This window comes from Hyla sarda, chromosome 5, assembly GCF_029499605.1.
Source record: "Hyla sarda isolate aHylSar1 chromosome 5, aHylSar1.hap1, whole genome shotgun sequence".
Lineage (NCBI taxonomy): Eukaryota > Metazoa > Chordata > Amphibia > Anura > Hylidae > Hyla > Hyla sarda.
This window is the reverse complement of record NC_079193.1, coordinates 338,498,735-338,514,456: the sequence shown is the minus strand read 5'-3', so window position 1 is coordinate 338,514,456 and position 15,722 is coordinate 338,498,735. Positions and strand designations below refer to the sequence as shown.

The following is a 15,722-nucleotide window of genomic DNA, read 5'->3' as shown; positions in this document are numbered from 1 at the left end:
CCCCCCAAAAAAATACCCACATGTGACCCCATTTTGGAAACTACACCCCTCACGGAATGTAATAAGGGGTACAGTGAGCATTTACGCCCCACAGGTGTCTGACAGATTTTTGGAACAGTGGTCCGTGAAAATGAAAAATTTTATTTTTCATTTGCACAGCCCACTGTTCCAAAGATCTGTCAAACGCCAGTGGGGTGTAAATACTCACTGCACCCCTTATTAAATTCTGTGAGGGGTGTAGTTTCCAAAATAGGGTCACATGTGGGGGGTTCCACTGTTCTGGCACCACGGGGGGCTTTGTAAACGCACATGGTCCCTGACTTCCATTCCAAACAATTTTTTTCCCAAAAGCTCAATGGCGCTCCTTCTCTTCTGAGCATTGTAGTGCGCCAGCAGAGCACTTGACGTCCACACATGGGGTATTTCCATACTCAGAAGAGATGGGGGTTACAAATTTTGGGGGGTCTTTTCCGCTATTAACCCTTGCAAAAGTGTGAAATTTGGGGGGAAACACATTTTTGTGAAAATCTTTTTTTTTTTTTTGTTACATACGCAAAAGTCGTGAAACCCCTGTGGGGTATTAAGGCTCACTTTATTCCTTGTTACGTTCCTCAAGGGGTCTAGTTTCCAAAATGGTATGGCATGTGTTTTTTTTTTGCTGTTCTGGCACCATAGGGGCTTCCTAAATGCAACATGCCCCCCAAAAACCATTTCAGAAAAATGTACTCTCCAAAATCCCCTTGTCGCTCCTTTGCTTCTGAGCCCTCTACTGCGCCCGCCGAACAATTTACATAGACATATGAGGTATGTGCTTACTCGAGAGAAATTGGGCTACAAATATAAGTATAAATTTTCTCCTTTTACCCCTTGTAAAAATAAAAAAATTGGGTCTGCAAGAACATGCGAGTGTAAAAAATGAAGATTGTGAATTTTCTCCTTCACTTTGCTGCTATTCCTGTGAAACACCTAAAGGGTTAAAACGCTGACTGAATGTCATTTTGAATACTTTGGGGGGTGCAGTTTTTATAATGGGGTCATTTGTGGGGTATTTCTAATATGAAGACCCTTCAAATCCACTTCAAACCTGAACTGGTCCCTGAAAAATAATGAGTTTGAAAATTTTGTGAAAAATTGGAAAATTGCTGCTGAACTTTGAAGCCCTCCGGTGTCTTCCAAAAGTAAAATCACGTCAATTTTATGATGCAAACATAATGTAGACATATTGTATATGTGAATCAATTTTTTTTTTATTTGCAATATCCATTTTCCTTACAAGCAGAGAGCTTCAAAGTTAGAAAAATGCAAATTTTTCAAATTTTTCATCAAATTTTGGGATTTTTCACCAAGAAAGGATGCAAGTTACCATAAAATTTTACCACTATGTTAAAGTAGAATATGTCACGAAAAAACAATCTCGGAATCAAATTGATAAGTAAAAGCATTCCAGAGTTATTAATGTTTAAAGTGACAGTGGTCAGATGTGCAAAAAACGCTCTGGTCCTGAGGTGTAAAATGGCCTGGTCCTTAAGGGGTTAATCAATTATTGAAAAATAAATAATTATTATTAGAAAATGTTAGTGCACCTGCACTCTGCATTAACCCCTGGACATGTTTTATTAATACAGTTATCGCTTGTATGGGTCCTAGTAATCATGGAATATCATGTGAGATGCTTCTGCCAGAGTTTTCCATGATTCAAAAGTGTCGATTTTTGCACATATAAATTAAAGGGGGTATCCAGGAAAAAACTTTTTTTTTTATATATCAACTGGCTCCAGAAAGTTAAACAGATTTGTAAATTACTTCTATTAAAAAATCTTAATCCTTTCAGTACTTATGAGCTGCTGAATTTGAGTTGTTCTTTTCTGTCTAAGTGCTCTCTGATGACACGTGTCTCGGGAACCGCCCAGTTTAGAAGCAAATCCCCATAGCAAACCTCTTCTACTCTGTGCAGTTCCCGAGACGAGCAGAGATGTCAGCAGAGAGCACTGTTGCCAGACAGAAAACAACAACTCAACTTCAGCACCTGATAATTATTGAAAGGATTAAGATTTTATAATAGAAGTCATTTACAAATCTGTTTAACTTTCTGGAGCCAGTTTATATATAAAAAAAAGTTTTTTTCCTGGAATACCCCTTTAAAGATGGTAGCAAAAAAAAAATAAAAATGTTGGTGCCAAAATCGTCAATTTGAAACAAAAAAATTATGATTAACCCCTTAAGGACCGGAGGTTTTTCCGTTTTTGCATTTTCGTTTTTTGCTCCTTGCCTTTAAAAAATCATAACTCTTTCAAATTTACACCTAAAAATCCATATGATGGCTTATTTTTTGCGCCACCAATTCTACTTTGTAATGACATCAGTCATTTTGCCCAAAAATCTATGGTGAAGCGGGAAAAAAAATCATTGTGCGACAAAATTGAAAAAAAAAAGCTGTTTTGTAACTTTTGGGGGCTTCCGTTTCTACGTAGTACATTTTTCGGTAAAAATGACACCTGATATGTATTCTTTAGGTCCATACGATTAAAATGATACCCTACTTATATAGGTTTGATTTTGTCGGACTTCTGGAAAAAATCATAACTACATGCAGGAAAATTAATACGTTTAAAATTGTCATCTTCTGACCCCTATAACTTTTTATTTTTCCGTGTGTGGGGCGGTATGAGGGCTCATTTTTTGCGCCGTGATCTGAAGTTTTTAACGGTACCATTTTTGCATTGATAGGACTTATTGATCACTTTTTATTCATTTTTAAATGATATAAAAAGTGACCAAAAATGCACTATTTTGGACTTTGGAATTTTTTTGCGCGCACGCCATTGACCGAGCGGTTTAATTAATGATATATTTTTATAATTCGGACATTTCCGCACGCGGTGATACCACATATGTTTATTTTTATTTTTATTTACACTGTGTTTTTTTTTTTTATTGGAAAAGGGGGGTGATTCAAACTTTTAATAGGGGAGGAGTTAAATGATCTTTATTCACTTTTTTTTTTCACTTTTTTTTGCAGTGTTATAGGTCCCATAGGGACCTATAACACTGCACACACTGATCTTCTATGTTGATCACTGGTTTCTCATTAGAAACCAGTGATCAACGATTCTGCCGCATGACTGCTCATGCCTGGATCTCAGGCACTGAGCAGTCATTCGGCGATCGGACAGCGAGGAGGCAGGAAGGGGCCCTCCCGCTGTCCTGTCAGCTGTTCGGGATGCCGCGATTAGCCGCGGCTATCCCGAACAGCTCGACTGAGCTAGTCGGGAACTTTCACTTTTAGCCGCGCGGCTCAGCTCTGAGCGCGCGGCTAAAGGGTTAATAGCGCGCGGCGCCGCGATCGGCGCTGCGAGCTATTAGAGGCGGGTCCCGGCTTCACTATGACGCCGGGCCCGCCATGATATGACGCGGGGTTACTGTGTAACCCCGCGTTATATCAGAAGAGCAGGACCAAGGACGTACCGGTACGTCCTTGGTCCTTAAGGGGTTAATATCGCTGGATATTACAGTAGTTTTTGAATATGTCTCCCATAGTGCTGGGTTGTCATTCTAAGAAATGGTTGTAGCGTGTAGCAGACAATGGTTTGTAAATCAGCACAGACCCAATGGGGGAGATTTATCAAAACCTGTGCAGAGGAAAACGTGCCCCGTTGCCCATAGCAACCAATCAACTCGCTACTTTCACTTTTAACAAGACCTCTGCAAAATGAAAGAAGCGATCTGATTGGTTGCTATGGGCAACAGGGCAATTTTTCCCTCTGCACAGGTTTTGATAAATCTCCCCCAATATCGTCACCAGACCCCACCAATTTTGGTGTAATTTCCCAACCAATACATCAAAGTCTATGACCAGCTAATAAGCATTTGTTACCTCATATAGAGATAGGACATCACCAGAACCCCCCCCCCCCAACATTTAAGAGGAAGAAGATGGCTGCAAATAGGAGGAAAAATTATCTTCTGTAGAAAACAACACTAAAGGCAGCAGAGAAGACACTCACCAACATTTCCTTCATAGTCATAGCCCCGCCCCCTAATGACATCACACTCTGCCCCCTCAATGCAAGTCTATGGGAGGGGGCGTGACAGCCGTAACGCCCCCTCCCATAGACTTGCATTGAGGGGGCGGGGTGTGATGTCATGAGGGGGCAGGGCTATGAAGTCATGAGCTTCCATGTTCGGAACAGTTTGTTCCAAACGCTGAGCAGCAGAGTACCCCTTTAATATGGCAGGTCACTTACCTTTAGGTCAGGTATGTTAAATTTGTGGTTGGTAGACAAGTTGTTATTCTTGGTAGTGGCGGCCATCAGTTTTTCCCAGGTTTGTTGACATGTTTTCTCCCCAGGAGCAGAGATCAACCAGAACTCTGTCATGACTGCAGGTTAAGGGTCTTAGTCGTAGGAACAATTTCACTATAACAAGAAGAAACATGGGGGGAGATTTATCAAAGGATTTAGACTGGTTTTTCCTGTCTAAATTTGACGCACAGAAAGTCGCAGTCTAAATATGTGCGGCTTTTCTGCGACTTTTGCTGTAGAGGATTTTTAGAACATGATGCATGCTAGTCTATTTTAGACGGAAACGCATTGGAAAATGCATTGGTGCTGAATTTATCAAGTGCGACTTTTGTGCGACAAGTCGCATCTGCCCAAAATACACTGAAATGTCAGACCATGTTGGAGCAGGTCTAAATGCAGTTTAAGCTGTAGACCCTGAAGTCTGAGCACAGAATTTATCAAGGGCTGTGAGACCTTAGATAAATTAGGAGCACAATAGACAGGAGATTACCACATACACTGGTCTATAAGCATACCCAGAATAGACTAGATTAGGAAATGTCCCCCATGGTGACTAAAATGTTAGCTCTAATGATGATGGTAAGCGTTAAAGGGGTATTCTGGCTTTATACATCTTATCCCTTATCCAAAGGATAGGGGGATAAGATGTATGATTGCAGGGGTCCCTCTGCTGGGGACCCCTGCGATCTCGGTGCAGCCTCGGGCATTCTGTGCCGGGTGCTGCCGCCGAGACGGAGACATGATGTCATGGCCACGCCCCCTACAGATATCAGGCCAGGCCCCTCCAATCAGTACCTATGGTTAATGATCAAACACCTGTTTTTTTCCTCAGTTCTTGCAGTTTTTCTGCTGTTTTTCCCTTGGGAGACTTTTATAAGCAATAATTATATTGCTTATACAGATAAATGGTATTCTACAGCATTGACCAGTAAGATTGGTGGTCTGCTGGTATAGCCTGCCCGAGGCAGACGGTATCAGCAGAATTACTACGGTGGGCACGGAGGCCTAGTAATGGACTACGACTGCCATGATAGCCGATCGGCACCCATTCAGCCTTTCGAATGCTGCACCCTGCATTAAAAGGTTAAATCACCAACTTCAGCGTGGTCAATCCTTGGCTTATCTTCCGAGTTGCGTCATTGTTAGAAAACTGCTACCGTACATGTATGGCAGCCTGCAATCTCCACCCCACTTTGCCTACTAACTAGAAGAGTTCTGGGGCAATAAGCCAAACCTAACTTTGCAGAACAGCCGGACGAGAAATGCTGAACTTGCGCTTTAAGGGTACGTTCACGCACGCAGATTTTCGCAGCGTTTTTTGCTGCAGGTCCGCCACTGAAAGACCTCCTACATGCTGCCTTTATATGTGCCTGCTCGGAGCGGCAATACACTGCTTCGAGCAGACACACTGGGATGTGCGAGTCACCGCACATGCGCGGTGTACTCGCACACATCCCGGCCGCTCCCCCAGCTCTGAGCTAGGCCAAGCGCTGCCACGATGTGCGAGTATACTGCGCATGCGCGCGGCGACTTTCACATCACTGTGCGTCTGCTCGGAGCGGCGTATTGCTGCTCCGAGCAGGCACATATAAAGGCAGCATATAGGAGGTCCTTCAGAGGCGGATCCACAGCGAAAATCTGCACGTGAACGTACCCTTTAGGGGTACTCCGCTGCCCCATCCTCCGGAACATTTTGTTCTAAACGCTTGGAGCGGGCGGCGGGGGTCGTGATGTCATGACCACGCCCCCCTCGTGACGTCACACCACATCCCCTCAATGCAAGTCTTTGGGAGGGGGCGTGGCGACCACCACGCCCCCTCACATAGACTTGCATTGAGGGGTGTGGTGTGATGTCACGAGGGGCGTGGTCATGACATCACGACCCCCGTCACCAACACCCACCGTTCGTTTAAAGAGAGATCAGACATCTTTGGATAGGGGATAAGATCTCTAGGGGCGGAGTACCCCTTTAAAATAGAAGAAATCCCTCTTGTAGATACAAGTCTTGTACTGGGTGATACAAACAACTTGACACTAATAATATCTCCAACCTCATCCCATAACATTTGTACGAAGACATCTAGAGATGAGCGAACTTACAGTAAATTCGATTCGTCACGAACTTCTCGGCTCGGCAGTTGATTTCTTTTCCTGCATAAATTAGTTCAGCTTTCCGGTGCTCCGGTGGGCTGGAAAAGGTGGATACAGTCCTAGGAGACTCTTTCCTAGGACTGTATCCACCTTTTCCAGCCTACCAGAGCACCGGAAAGCTGAACTAATTTATGCAGGAAAAGTCAGCAACCGCCGAGCCGAGAAGTTCGTGACGAATCGAATTTACTGTAAGTTCGCTCATCTCTAAAGACATCCTTTCTTGCTGTACAATACCAAAAACAAGGAAAAAATCATCCTGACACTAAAGATTTCCTCTCATCGTGTATTCCTTCCCTTTATTCATTATGATTGTCGAGCAGTCACATCACGCTCTACAGGCCCTCGTACTTAGAGAGTACCTTCCCCTCGCAACATTATTTCCAAGTTATTGTTCAAATAAACTGCACAACATTTTCGGAAAGTAAGTAGTTCCGAGTAAAATAAGGCATTACTTACTTTAGTTGGTCTAGACGTTTTTTAAATATGGCACCCAGAGCTAGTATACGAATAAGCTTAAAGGGGTATTCCAGGAAAAAACTTTTTTCTTTAGATCAACTGGCTCCAGAAAGTTAAACAGATTTGTATTAAAAAAATCTTAATCCTTCCAATAATTATCAGCTACTGAAGTTGAGTTGCTCTTTTCTGTCTGGCAATAGTGCTCTCTGCTGACATCTCTGTTTGTCTCGGGAACTGCACAGAGTAGAAGAGGTTTGCTATGGGGATTTGCTTCTACTCTGGACAGTTTCCGAGACAGGTGTCATCAGAGAGCACTTAGACAGAAAAGAACAACTCAACTTCATTTTTTTTTTTTAAAGAAGTAATTTACAAATCTGTTTAACTTTCTGGAGCCAGTTGATATGTAAAAAAAATGTTTTTTCCTGGATAATCCCTTTAAAGGGGTACTCCGCTCCTAGACATCTTATCCCCTATTTAAAGGACCTCCCTGCAGCACCCGGTGTTCGTTTAGAATGCCGGCTGTGGCACCAGAAGCAAGTGATGTAATGGTCACGCCCCCCTTGTGATGTCACGGCCACACCCCCTCAATGCAAGTCTATGGGAGGAGGCGTGGCGGTTGCCACGCCCCCTCCCATCGACTTGCATTGAGAGGGAGGGCATGACATCACAAGGGCGATGTGGCTGAAACGTCAGCGCCGCATCGCTGGTCGTCAGGCACGGCGCTCTGTGCACCAAATAACCAGGGCTGTGGAGTCGGATGAAATTTTGGGTGCCTGGAGTTGGCAAACAATGCACCGAACTACGATTCCTACTAAATTTAGATTGGAATTTAAAAAAAAAGCATGTTTAAATTAAGGATCGACCAATTATCGGTATGGCCGATATTATCGGCCGATAATCACGATTTTGGGCATTATCGTTATCGGCAATTACCTTGCCAATAAGCCGATAATGCCCCCCCACCGATTATCGGTATCGGCCCTAAAAAAACGATATTGGTCGATCCCTAGTTTAAATGTCCCAATTCACAAAGTTATAATTAATGACTTCTCTACTGTAAGAATAAAGACCAATGCATACAGTGCCTCATGTAACCACAAAACGAACACGTTAAGTGACCGTGAAGAAGCTTTTCGTGTGCTTTACTATATGGCACGCAACGCACAATTAGGAGCGGCAATACTTATACTTTCCATAGTGTTGTGTTCTGCTGTTACAGGGAACCCATGGGTAACCTAGCCTCTCACTGATAAGGGGTTAAGGAAATATGTTTTTTTGCAGGACAAGAGACACTTGTATAAGTGAAGGGATTGGAGGGTCAATAGTTCAAGACTGAAGCTGTAAACCATTGGAAAAACTTAAAATTTAATTTATTTAAAAAAAATTAATAAAACTTTGTTTTCATTGTGTTTGTCTTTTGCTTAAAGGGGTACTCCGTTACCTTGCTGTCGGAGCTCCGCTTTCCAGCGTCTGGAAGTTATTGTTCAGAACCATGTGTGTGCGGGCTTCCGTGTTCAGGGCCGCCCCTAGTGACGTCACGCCCGCCCCCTCAACGAAAGTCTATGGGAAGGGGGCGGGCGTGACATCACTAGGGGCGGCCACGAACACGGAAGCCCGCACACACATGGTTCGGAACAATAACTTCCGGACGCTGGAAAGCGGAGCTCCGACAGCAAGGTAACTGAGCATCCCTTTAAACTGTTCAATACAGTAGACTGTTGGCTTCCCAGCCAGTAGTCCTGTGGTAATGACAGGTATGTTACCTTTCTTTCCTTCAAGGAATGTATAACATACATTCGCATATTAATACAGAGGAGTCGGAAGTATAAAAAACTGCGGAGTCAGAGTCGGAACATTTATCTACCGACTCCACAGCCCTGCAAATAATGTCGGTGCCGCAGCAGAGATCACGAGGGTTCCCAGCGGTGGGACACCCCCACGATCAGACATCTTATCCCCTATCCTTTGGATAGGGAATAAGATGTCTAGGTGTGGAGTACCCCTTTAAGTGCTCAATGGGATCCCCCATAGTCTCCTGTTTGGAGCCCAACAACGCACCCATCCTCGGAGCTCTCCAGTTCCCACCTTTGAAGATGAGCTGGAGTGACGGACGCTTATCCAATCACCAGCTGTGATGGGGGTCCCACCTTAGCTGGTGATTGGCTGATGGGGTAGTCACTGCCACTAGTCTTCGAGGGTGGGAGCTGGAGCGCTCAGAGGACTGGTGAGTTGCCCGGCTCCATACAGGAGACTACGGGGGATATCCTCGCATAGGGGGCCATATCTTGAAGACATCTGTACCAACTAAAGCAAGTGATACCTGATTTTACTCCAGTTCACCCACATTAGAACCCAGCGTATCGGGTTTAGTGCGGGGGAATAACCTGCCATTTTCCCTTTAAATACTTTTGAAATGCTGAAAACAAAAACTGCTGGAAAATAAGATAAGTTTTCCCTTGAAACAGGAGCTTAAATGTTCAAAGCTCTTTTCCCGCAGTGTATTTCTCCCTCTCATCACTGAATAAAATCCCAAATGTTAATAGACCAATTAAAATGTTAGTTGAAATGCAAATGATAAGATGGCAAATGACCAGATAGATGCCCATAGGGACAGAGAGACAACAAATCTCAAAAGTTAGCCATATAAGCAGCACAGACTCACAATAAGGTCAGGTCCTTTCTGCAACAGGGCATCCGCGAGTCTGGTATTCAGCTGGTTTACATCACGTTTTCTCCCGAACCTAAAACTATGGTTAACCACGCTTTTAGGTCCGGTTGTAAAAGCGCATATGGCGCAAAAATGAGCGGACCGAACGTTTCACTCCGGCCGGCTCATTGAAATGAATTACATACGGGAGCGCATACGAAGGCATACGGGAGCGCAAGGTTTTAGCTCCCCCCCCCCCCTGCCGTATGGGAGAAAACGTGATGTGAACCAGCCTTTACAGGTCACTAGGGTTCTCGCTTCTCTACCAGTCAGAATAGGGATTAGGGTTGCCACCTGGCTGGTATTTTACCAGCACAGCCGGTATTTTGGTCACCATGCCAGTATTTTTATATTTAAAATACCGGCGGTAATTTATTCAACCAATCCTCCAACTGCCGGAATGTTGCACCATAACTTAGGCTGGGTTCACATCATGTTTTTGCCATACTGTTTTCAATCCGTTTTTCTAATGAAAACCATATGGCAAAAAAAAAAAAAAACGGCTGGAACAGTATGGGAAAAAGTAAACCGTATGCGTTTTAAAACCGTATACTGTTTTTAAAAGTGCATACGGTTCCGTCCGTTTTTATTTAAAAAAAAAACAAAAAAACATAAGTTTTTGAAAATGTTGTCCATTTTTAATGGGAGGGGTGTTGGGTGGGGACTTTAGGATGCAAACGCGCATGTGCAAAGTAAAAACTGTATACGGCAGTGGTCTCCAAACTGCGGCCCTCCAGATGTTGCAAAACTACAACTCCCAGCATGCCCGGACAGCCGTTGCCTGTCCGGGCATGCTGGGAGCTGTAGTTTTGCAACATCTGGAGGGCTGCAGTTTAGAGACCACTGCCGTATACGGTTTCCCGTATGGAACCGTATACATGTGCGTTTCCAACCAATCCTGCAACTCCCGGAATGTTTCACCAACCAGGGTGCCACCAGCTGTTGCAAAACTACAACTCTTAGCATGCCCGGACAGCAAACGGCTGTCCGGGCATGCTGGGAGTTGTAGTTTTGCAACAGCTGGAGGCACCCCTGGTCGGTAAACACTGACCTATACTACTATATAGGCCAACATGCTGGGAGTTTTTGTTTTTGTTTGGGGCAGCTGCTGTATCAGGGCATGCTGGGAGTTGTAGTAAGTAACTAACTGCAACTCCAAAATGTAATTAAAAAAATTTATTAAAAAAAGCAATCGAAAAGTGACATCAAAACAAAAATGATACTGTTAAAAAACTACAGATCGGGGCGCAAGAAATGACCCTCATACAGGCCTGTATAAAGGAGAATTTAAAAAGTTATAGGGGTCAGAATAGGACAAAATTTCCTCCGCATATGTGTATCCTGTGATGTTACGCATATATAATTAATTATGCAAATTAGCATGGCCGGTAATTTTTTATTTTTTTTTGCAAGAAAGGTGGCAAGCCTACCTGTTACCCTATAGGTAGTCTGCCCCCTGTAGGTAGCTTGCCTCTATATAGGCAACACCACATATCATCACATGCTCCTCCATAGGGGGCAAAGCTACATATTTACAGAGAATGGTTTCACAGCGCAGTGTTATAAAATGCTAGCCATAGTGATCTGGGATTTATTGAGCCTAGCCATACAGCGGAATTACAGTATGTTCACACGTTCTATATATGCTGCAGTCCCCAGCAGAAAAAAAAAAATAAAAAAAAAATTATATATATATACTGCTCAAAATAATAAAGGGAACACTTAAACAACACAATGTAACTCCAAGTCAATGACACTTCTGTGAAATCACACTGTCCACTCAGGAAGAACACTGATTGACAATCAATTTCACATGCTGTTGTGAAAATGGAACAGACAACAGGTGGAAATTATAGGCAATTAGCAGGACACCCCCCTCAATAAAGGAGTGGTTCTGCAGGTGGTAACCACAGACCACTTCTCAGTTCCTATGCTTCCTGGCTGATGTTTTAGTCACTTTTGAATGCTGGCAGTGCTTTCACTTTAGTGGTAGCATGAGACGGAGTCTACAATCCACACAAGTGGCTCAGATAGTGCAGCTCATCCAGGATGGCACATCAATGCAAGCTGTGGCAAGAAGGTTTGCTGTTTCTGTCAGCGTAGTGTCCAGAACATGGAGGGGCTACCAGGAGACAGGGCAGTACATCAGGAGATGCAGAGGAGGCTGTAGGAGGGCAACAACCCAGCAGCAGGACCGCTACCTCCGCCTTTGTGCAAGGAAGAGCAGGAGGAGCACTGCCAGAGCCCTGCAAAATTACCTCCAGCAGGACACAAATGTGCATGTGTCCATTCAAACGGTCAGAAACAGACTCCATGAGGGTGGTATGAGTACAGACTCCACAGGTGGGGGTTGTGCTTACAGCCAAACACCGTGCAGGAGGTTTGGCATTTGCCAGAGAACACTAAGATTGGCAAATTCACCACTGGCACCCTGTGCTCTTCACAGATGAAAGCAGGTTCACACTGAGCACATGTGACAGACATGACAGTCTGGAGACGCTGTGGACAACGTTCTGCTGCCTGCTACATCCTCCAGCATGACCGGTTTGGCGGTGGATCAGTAATGGTGTGGGGTGGCATTTCTTTGGGGAGGCCGCACAGCCCTCCATGTGCTTGCCAGAGGTGGCCTGACTGCCTTTAGGTACCAAGAGGAGATCCTCAGACCCCTTGTGAGACCATATGCTGGTGCGGTTGGCCCTGGGTTCCTCCTAATGCAAGACAATGCTAGACCTCATGTGGCTGGAGTGTGTCAGCAGTTAGTGGAGGAAGAAGACATTGATGCTATGGACTGGCCCGCCCGTTCCCCAGACCTGAATCCGATTGAGCACATCTGGGATATCATGTCTCGCTCCATCCATCACAGACTGTCCAGGAGTTGGCGGATGCTTTAGTCCAGGTCTGGGAGGACATCCCTGAGGAGACCATCCGCCACCTCATCAGGATCATGCCCAGGCATTGTAGGGAGGTCATACGGGCATGTGGAGGCCACACACACTACTGAGCCTCATTGTGACTTGTTTTAAGGACATTACATAAAGTTGGATCAGCCTGTAGTGTGGTTTCCACTGTGATTTTGAGTGTGACTCCATATCCAGACCTCCATGGGTTGATACATTTGATTTCCATCGATAATTTTTGTGTGATTTTGTTGTCAGCACATTCAACTATGTAAAGACGAAAGTATTTCATACGATTAGTTCATTCATTCCGATCTAGGATGTGTTATCTTAGTGTTCCCTTTATTATTTTGAGCAGTGTGTTATGTGTGAACATACCCTGACAGAGGCATTCTTAAAGCATTGCAGCATCAGTAGCATAGAGGCTCTAAAAGTCTCTACAGCAAGGCCTCTGTAACCAGCACAGTGGTCCTTCAAGTTACAATATTAATCGGTTTCAGGACGACCATTGGATGTTGAGACTGTAACTCTATGGAAACCTGGTAATTGGTTCTGAAGCCACCAAAATGTCATCCAAAATTAGAAAAAAGTGAGGATTAAAGAAAAATAAGTAGATAACTAATACATTTATATGTAAGGACTTGCTTTATCTGTAAGAAATATCTGCTGGGAGCTGTAATCACTGACTATGTAGAGGACAGGAGCTTCTTCAGGATCCTGTACAATACACGCAATGTCGCAAAAAAGTAAAATGGAGCCGCCCTCACCTGGTGTCCAAAGGAGCAGCTAACCCTGGAACAGGTAAAGAGTACAGAACATGTAGTACCTCCCTGTACTGTAGGGGGCGCTACCAGACACCAGTCAGTGCATGCACTTCAGTAATACAGGGGTTACCAGTGAATGTCCATTCTGATTGGTCGGTTCTTCTGGCCATTGACACATTTCACAGATCTGGACTGTCTGTACATTGTATGTTGAGTCTGGTTTCAAGTTATAATGGTCCAGAAAAGACCATTGTATGTTGAATCTATTGTATGTTGATGCCATTGTTGGTTGAAGGATCACTGTATAGTTTTCCTCCACTGTGTTACATGGTGAGCTGCTGCACTGAATCCTGTAGTAGAAATATCGAGCGATGATAACCCATGTGTACATAATAAACACACAATATTGTTACTTGGAGAAATGACTTGTATGTGCGATCACAATGAGTGTATACAAAACACACACTGCTACAGCAGACAATAGGAGTGATAGCACTCTGCCCTGCAGGCACACGATTCCTCCGCCAGCCAGGATAGTGGGATTTTGCAGAACTGCTATAAACCTGGGGATACACGTAAATCAGATGATTTTTGGCAGGATCGGCCACGTAAGCCTTATGTTACCATTTGGTGTGAAACGTCGCCCAGCCATCCGTCCTATTCCCTGCCTTTCACCATCCTGCTGCCCTGCTCCTGTAGTGATTAAATGAAGAAACCCAGCACAGCACAGAAGAATCAGGGAGGAAGGGAATGCACGAGTGAGGGTGAGATCAGCGCTTGCCTTGGACACACCCCTTTCTGAGCAGAGGATGTCAGAATGGGTGAGCAGCAGAACAGAGGGATTTGTGAGCCAAATACAGAAACTATACACACAAAAAAGAATTTAAAGCATCTGCATGACCTAAGTGAGTAACATATATAAGCATTGTTATTTTTTCTGTGATAAGACAGGTAGGCTGTAACATATTGTTAAAGCACAAGTTCAGTTTATCTTGAACCGCATAGCCCAGTGTTTCCAAACCAGGGTGCCTCCAGCTGTTGCAAAACTACAACTCCCAGCATGCCCGGACAGCCAAGGGCTGTCCGGGCATGCTGGGAGTTGTAGTTTTGGAACAACTAAAGGCACCCTGGTTGGGGAAACGCTTCAAAGACTCTCAAAAGTCTCAGGCTCGGAGGTGGCTCAAAAATGTAAACACATATCCTGCTGCCGGAGCGAAACTGGACTTCACACTCAAATCCAAGATGGCATCCCCTCCCTGTGCTGGCGAATTCAAGATGGCACTCCCTTTCTGTGCTGGCGAATTCAAGATGGCACTCCCTTTCTGTGCTGGCGAATTCAAGATGGCACTCCCTTTCTGTGCTGGCAAATTCAACATGGCACTCCCTTTCTGTGCTGGCAAATTCAACATGGCACTCCCTTTCTGTGCTGGCAAATTCAACATGGCACTCCCTTTCTGTGCTGGCGAATTCAAGATGGCACTCCCTTTCTGTGCTGGCGAATTCAAGATGGCACTCCCTTTCTGTGCTGGCGAATTCAAGATGGCACTCCCTTTCTGTGCTGGCGAATTCAAGATGGCACTCCCTTTCTGTGCTGGCGAATTCAAGATGGCACTCCCTTTCTGTGCTGGCGAATTCAAGATGGCACTCCCTTTCTGTGCTGGCGAATTCAAGATGGCACTCCCTTTCTGTGCTGGCAAATTCAAGATGGCACTCCCTTTCTGTGCTGGCAAATTCAAGATGGCACTCCCTTTCTGTGCTGGCAAATTCAAGATGGCACTCCCTTTCTGTGCTGGCAAATTCAAGATGGCACTCCCTTTCTGTGCTGGCAAATTCAAGATGGCACTCCCTTTCTGTGCTGGCAAATTCAAGATGGCACTCCCTTTCTGTGCTGGCAAATTCAAGATGGCACTCCCTTTCTGTGCTGGCAAATTCAAGATGGCACTCCCTTTCTGTGCTGGCAAATTCAAGATGGCACTCCCTTTCTGTGTTGGCGAATTCAAGATGGCACTCCCTTTCTGTGCTGGCGAATTCAAGATGGCACTCCCTTTCTGTGCTGGCGAATTCAAGATGGCACTCCCTTTCTATGCTGGTGAATTCAAGATGGCACTCCCTTTCTGTGCTGGCGGACCACATAAAATCATGTGGTGGGCCTAGAGTTTGACACATAGAACTAATGGAATAACACCCCCCCACCCCCCAACAGCAGATGCGGTGGGAAGAGAACAGTCTGCCATGTTGGCATGTAAAGTTCCGACGCCAGCTGCGTGAAGGCGGTGTAGACTCTTTAAAGGGTACCTCTCATCAAAAAAACTTTTGATATATTATAGATTAATGTATGCAGAATAACTTTACAATTGCATGTTATTAAAAAATATGCTTCTTTCTATTTAATTTTCCACTTTGAAGAAATGACCACTAGGGGTCTCCCTACCAGTCCTGGCAGCAA

The 15,722-nt window shown here is 44.6% G+C and overlaps 1 protein-coding gene across 1 annotated transcript in view; it reads right to left on the bottom strand.

The window, feature by feature from the left end:
* ATP6V1C1 (ATPase H+ transporting V1 subunit C1) overlaps nucleotides 1–15,722 on the bottom strand; it is a 54,384-nt gene that overhangs the window by 36,495 nt on the left and 2,167 nt on the right. Inside the window, exon 2 of the mRNA XM_056522537.1 lies at nucleotides 4,245–4,415. Within this exon, the coding sequence (XP_056378512.1) occupies nucleotides 4,245–4,376 (132 nt within the window). The 5' untranslated portion in view covers nucleotides 4,377–4,415. The remainder of the gene's footprint in view (nucleotides 1–4,244; nucleotides 4,416–15,722) is intronic.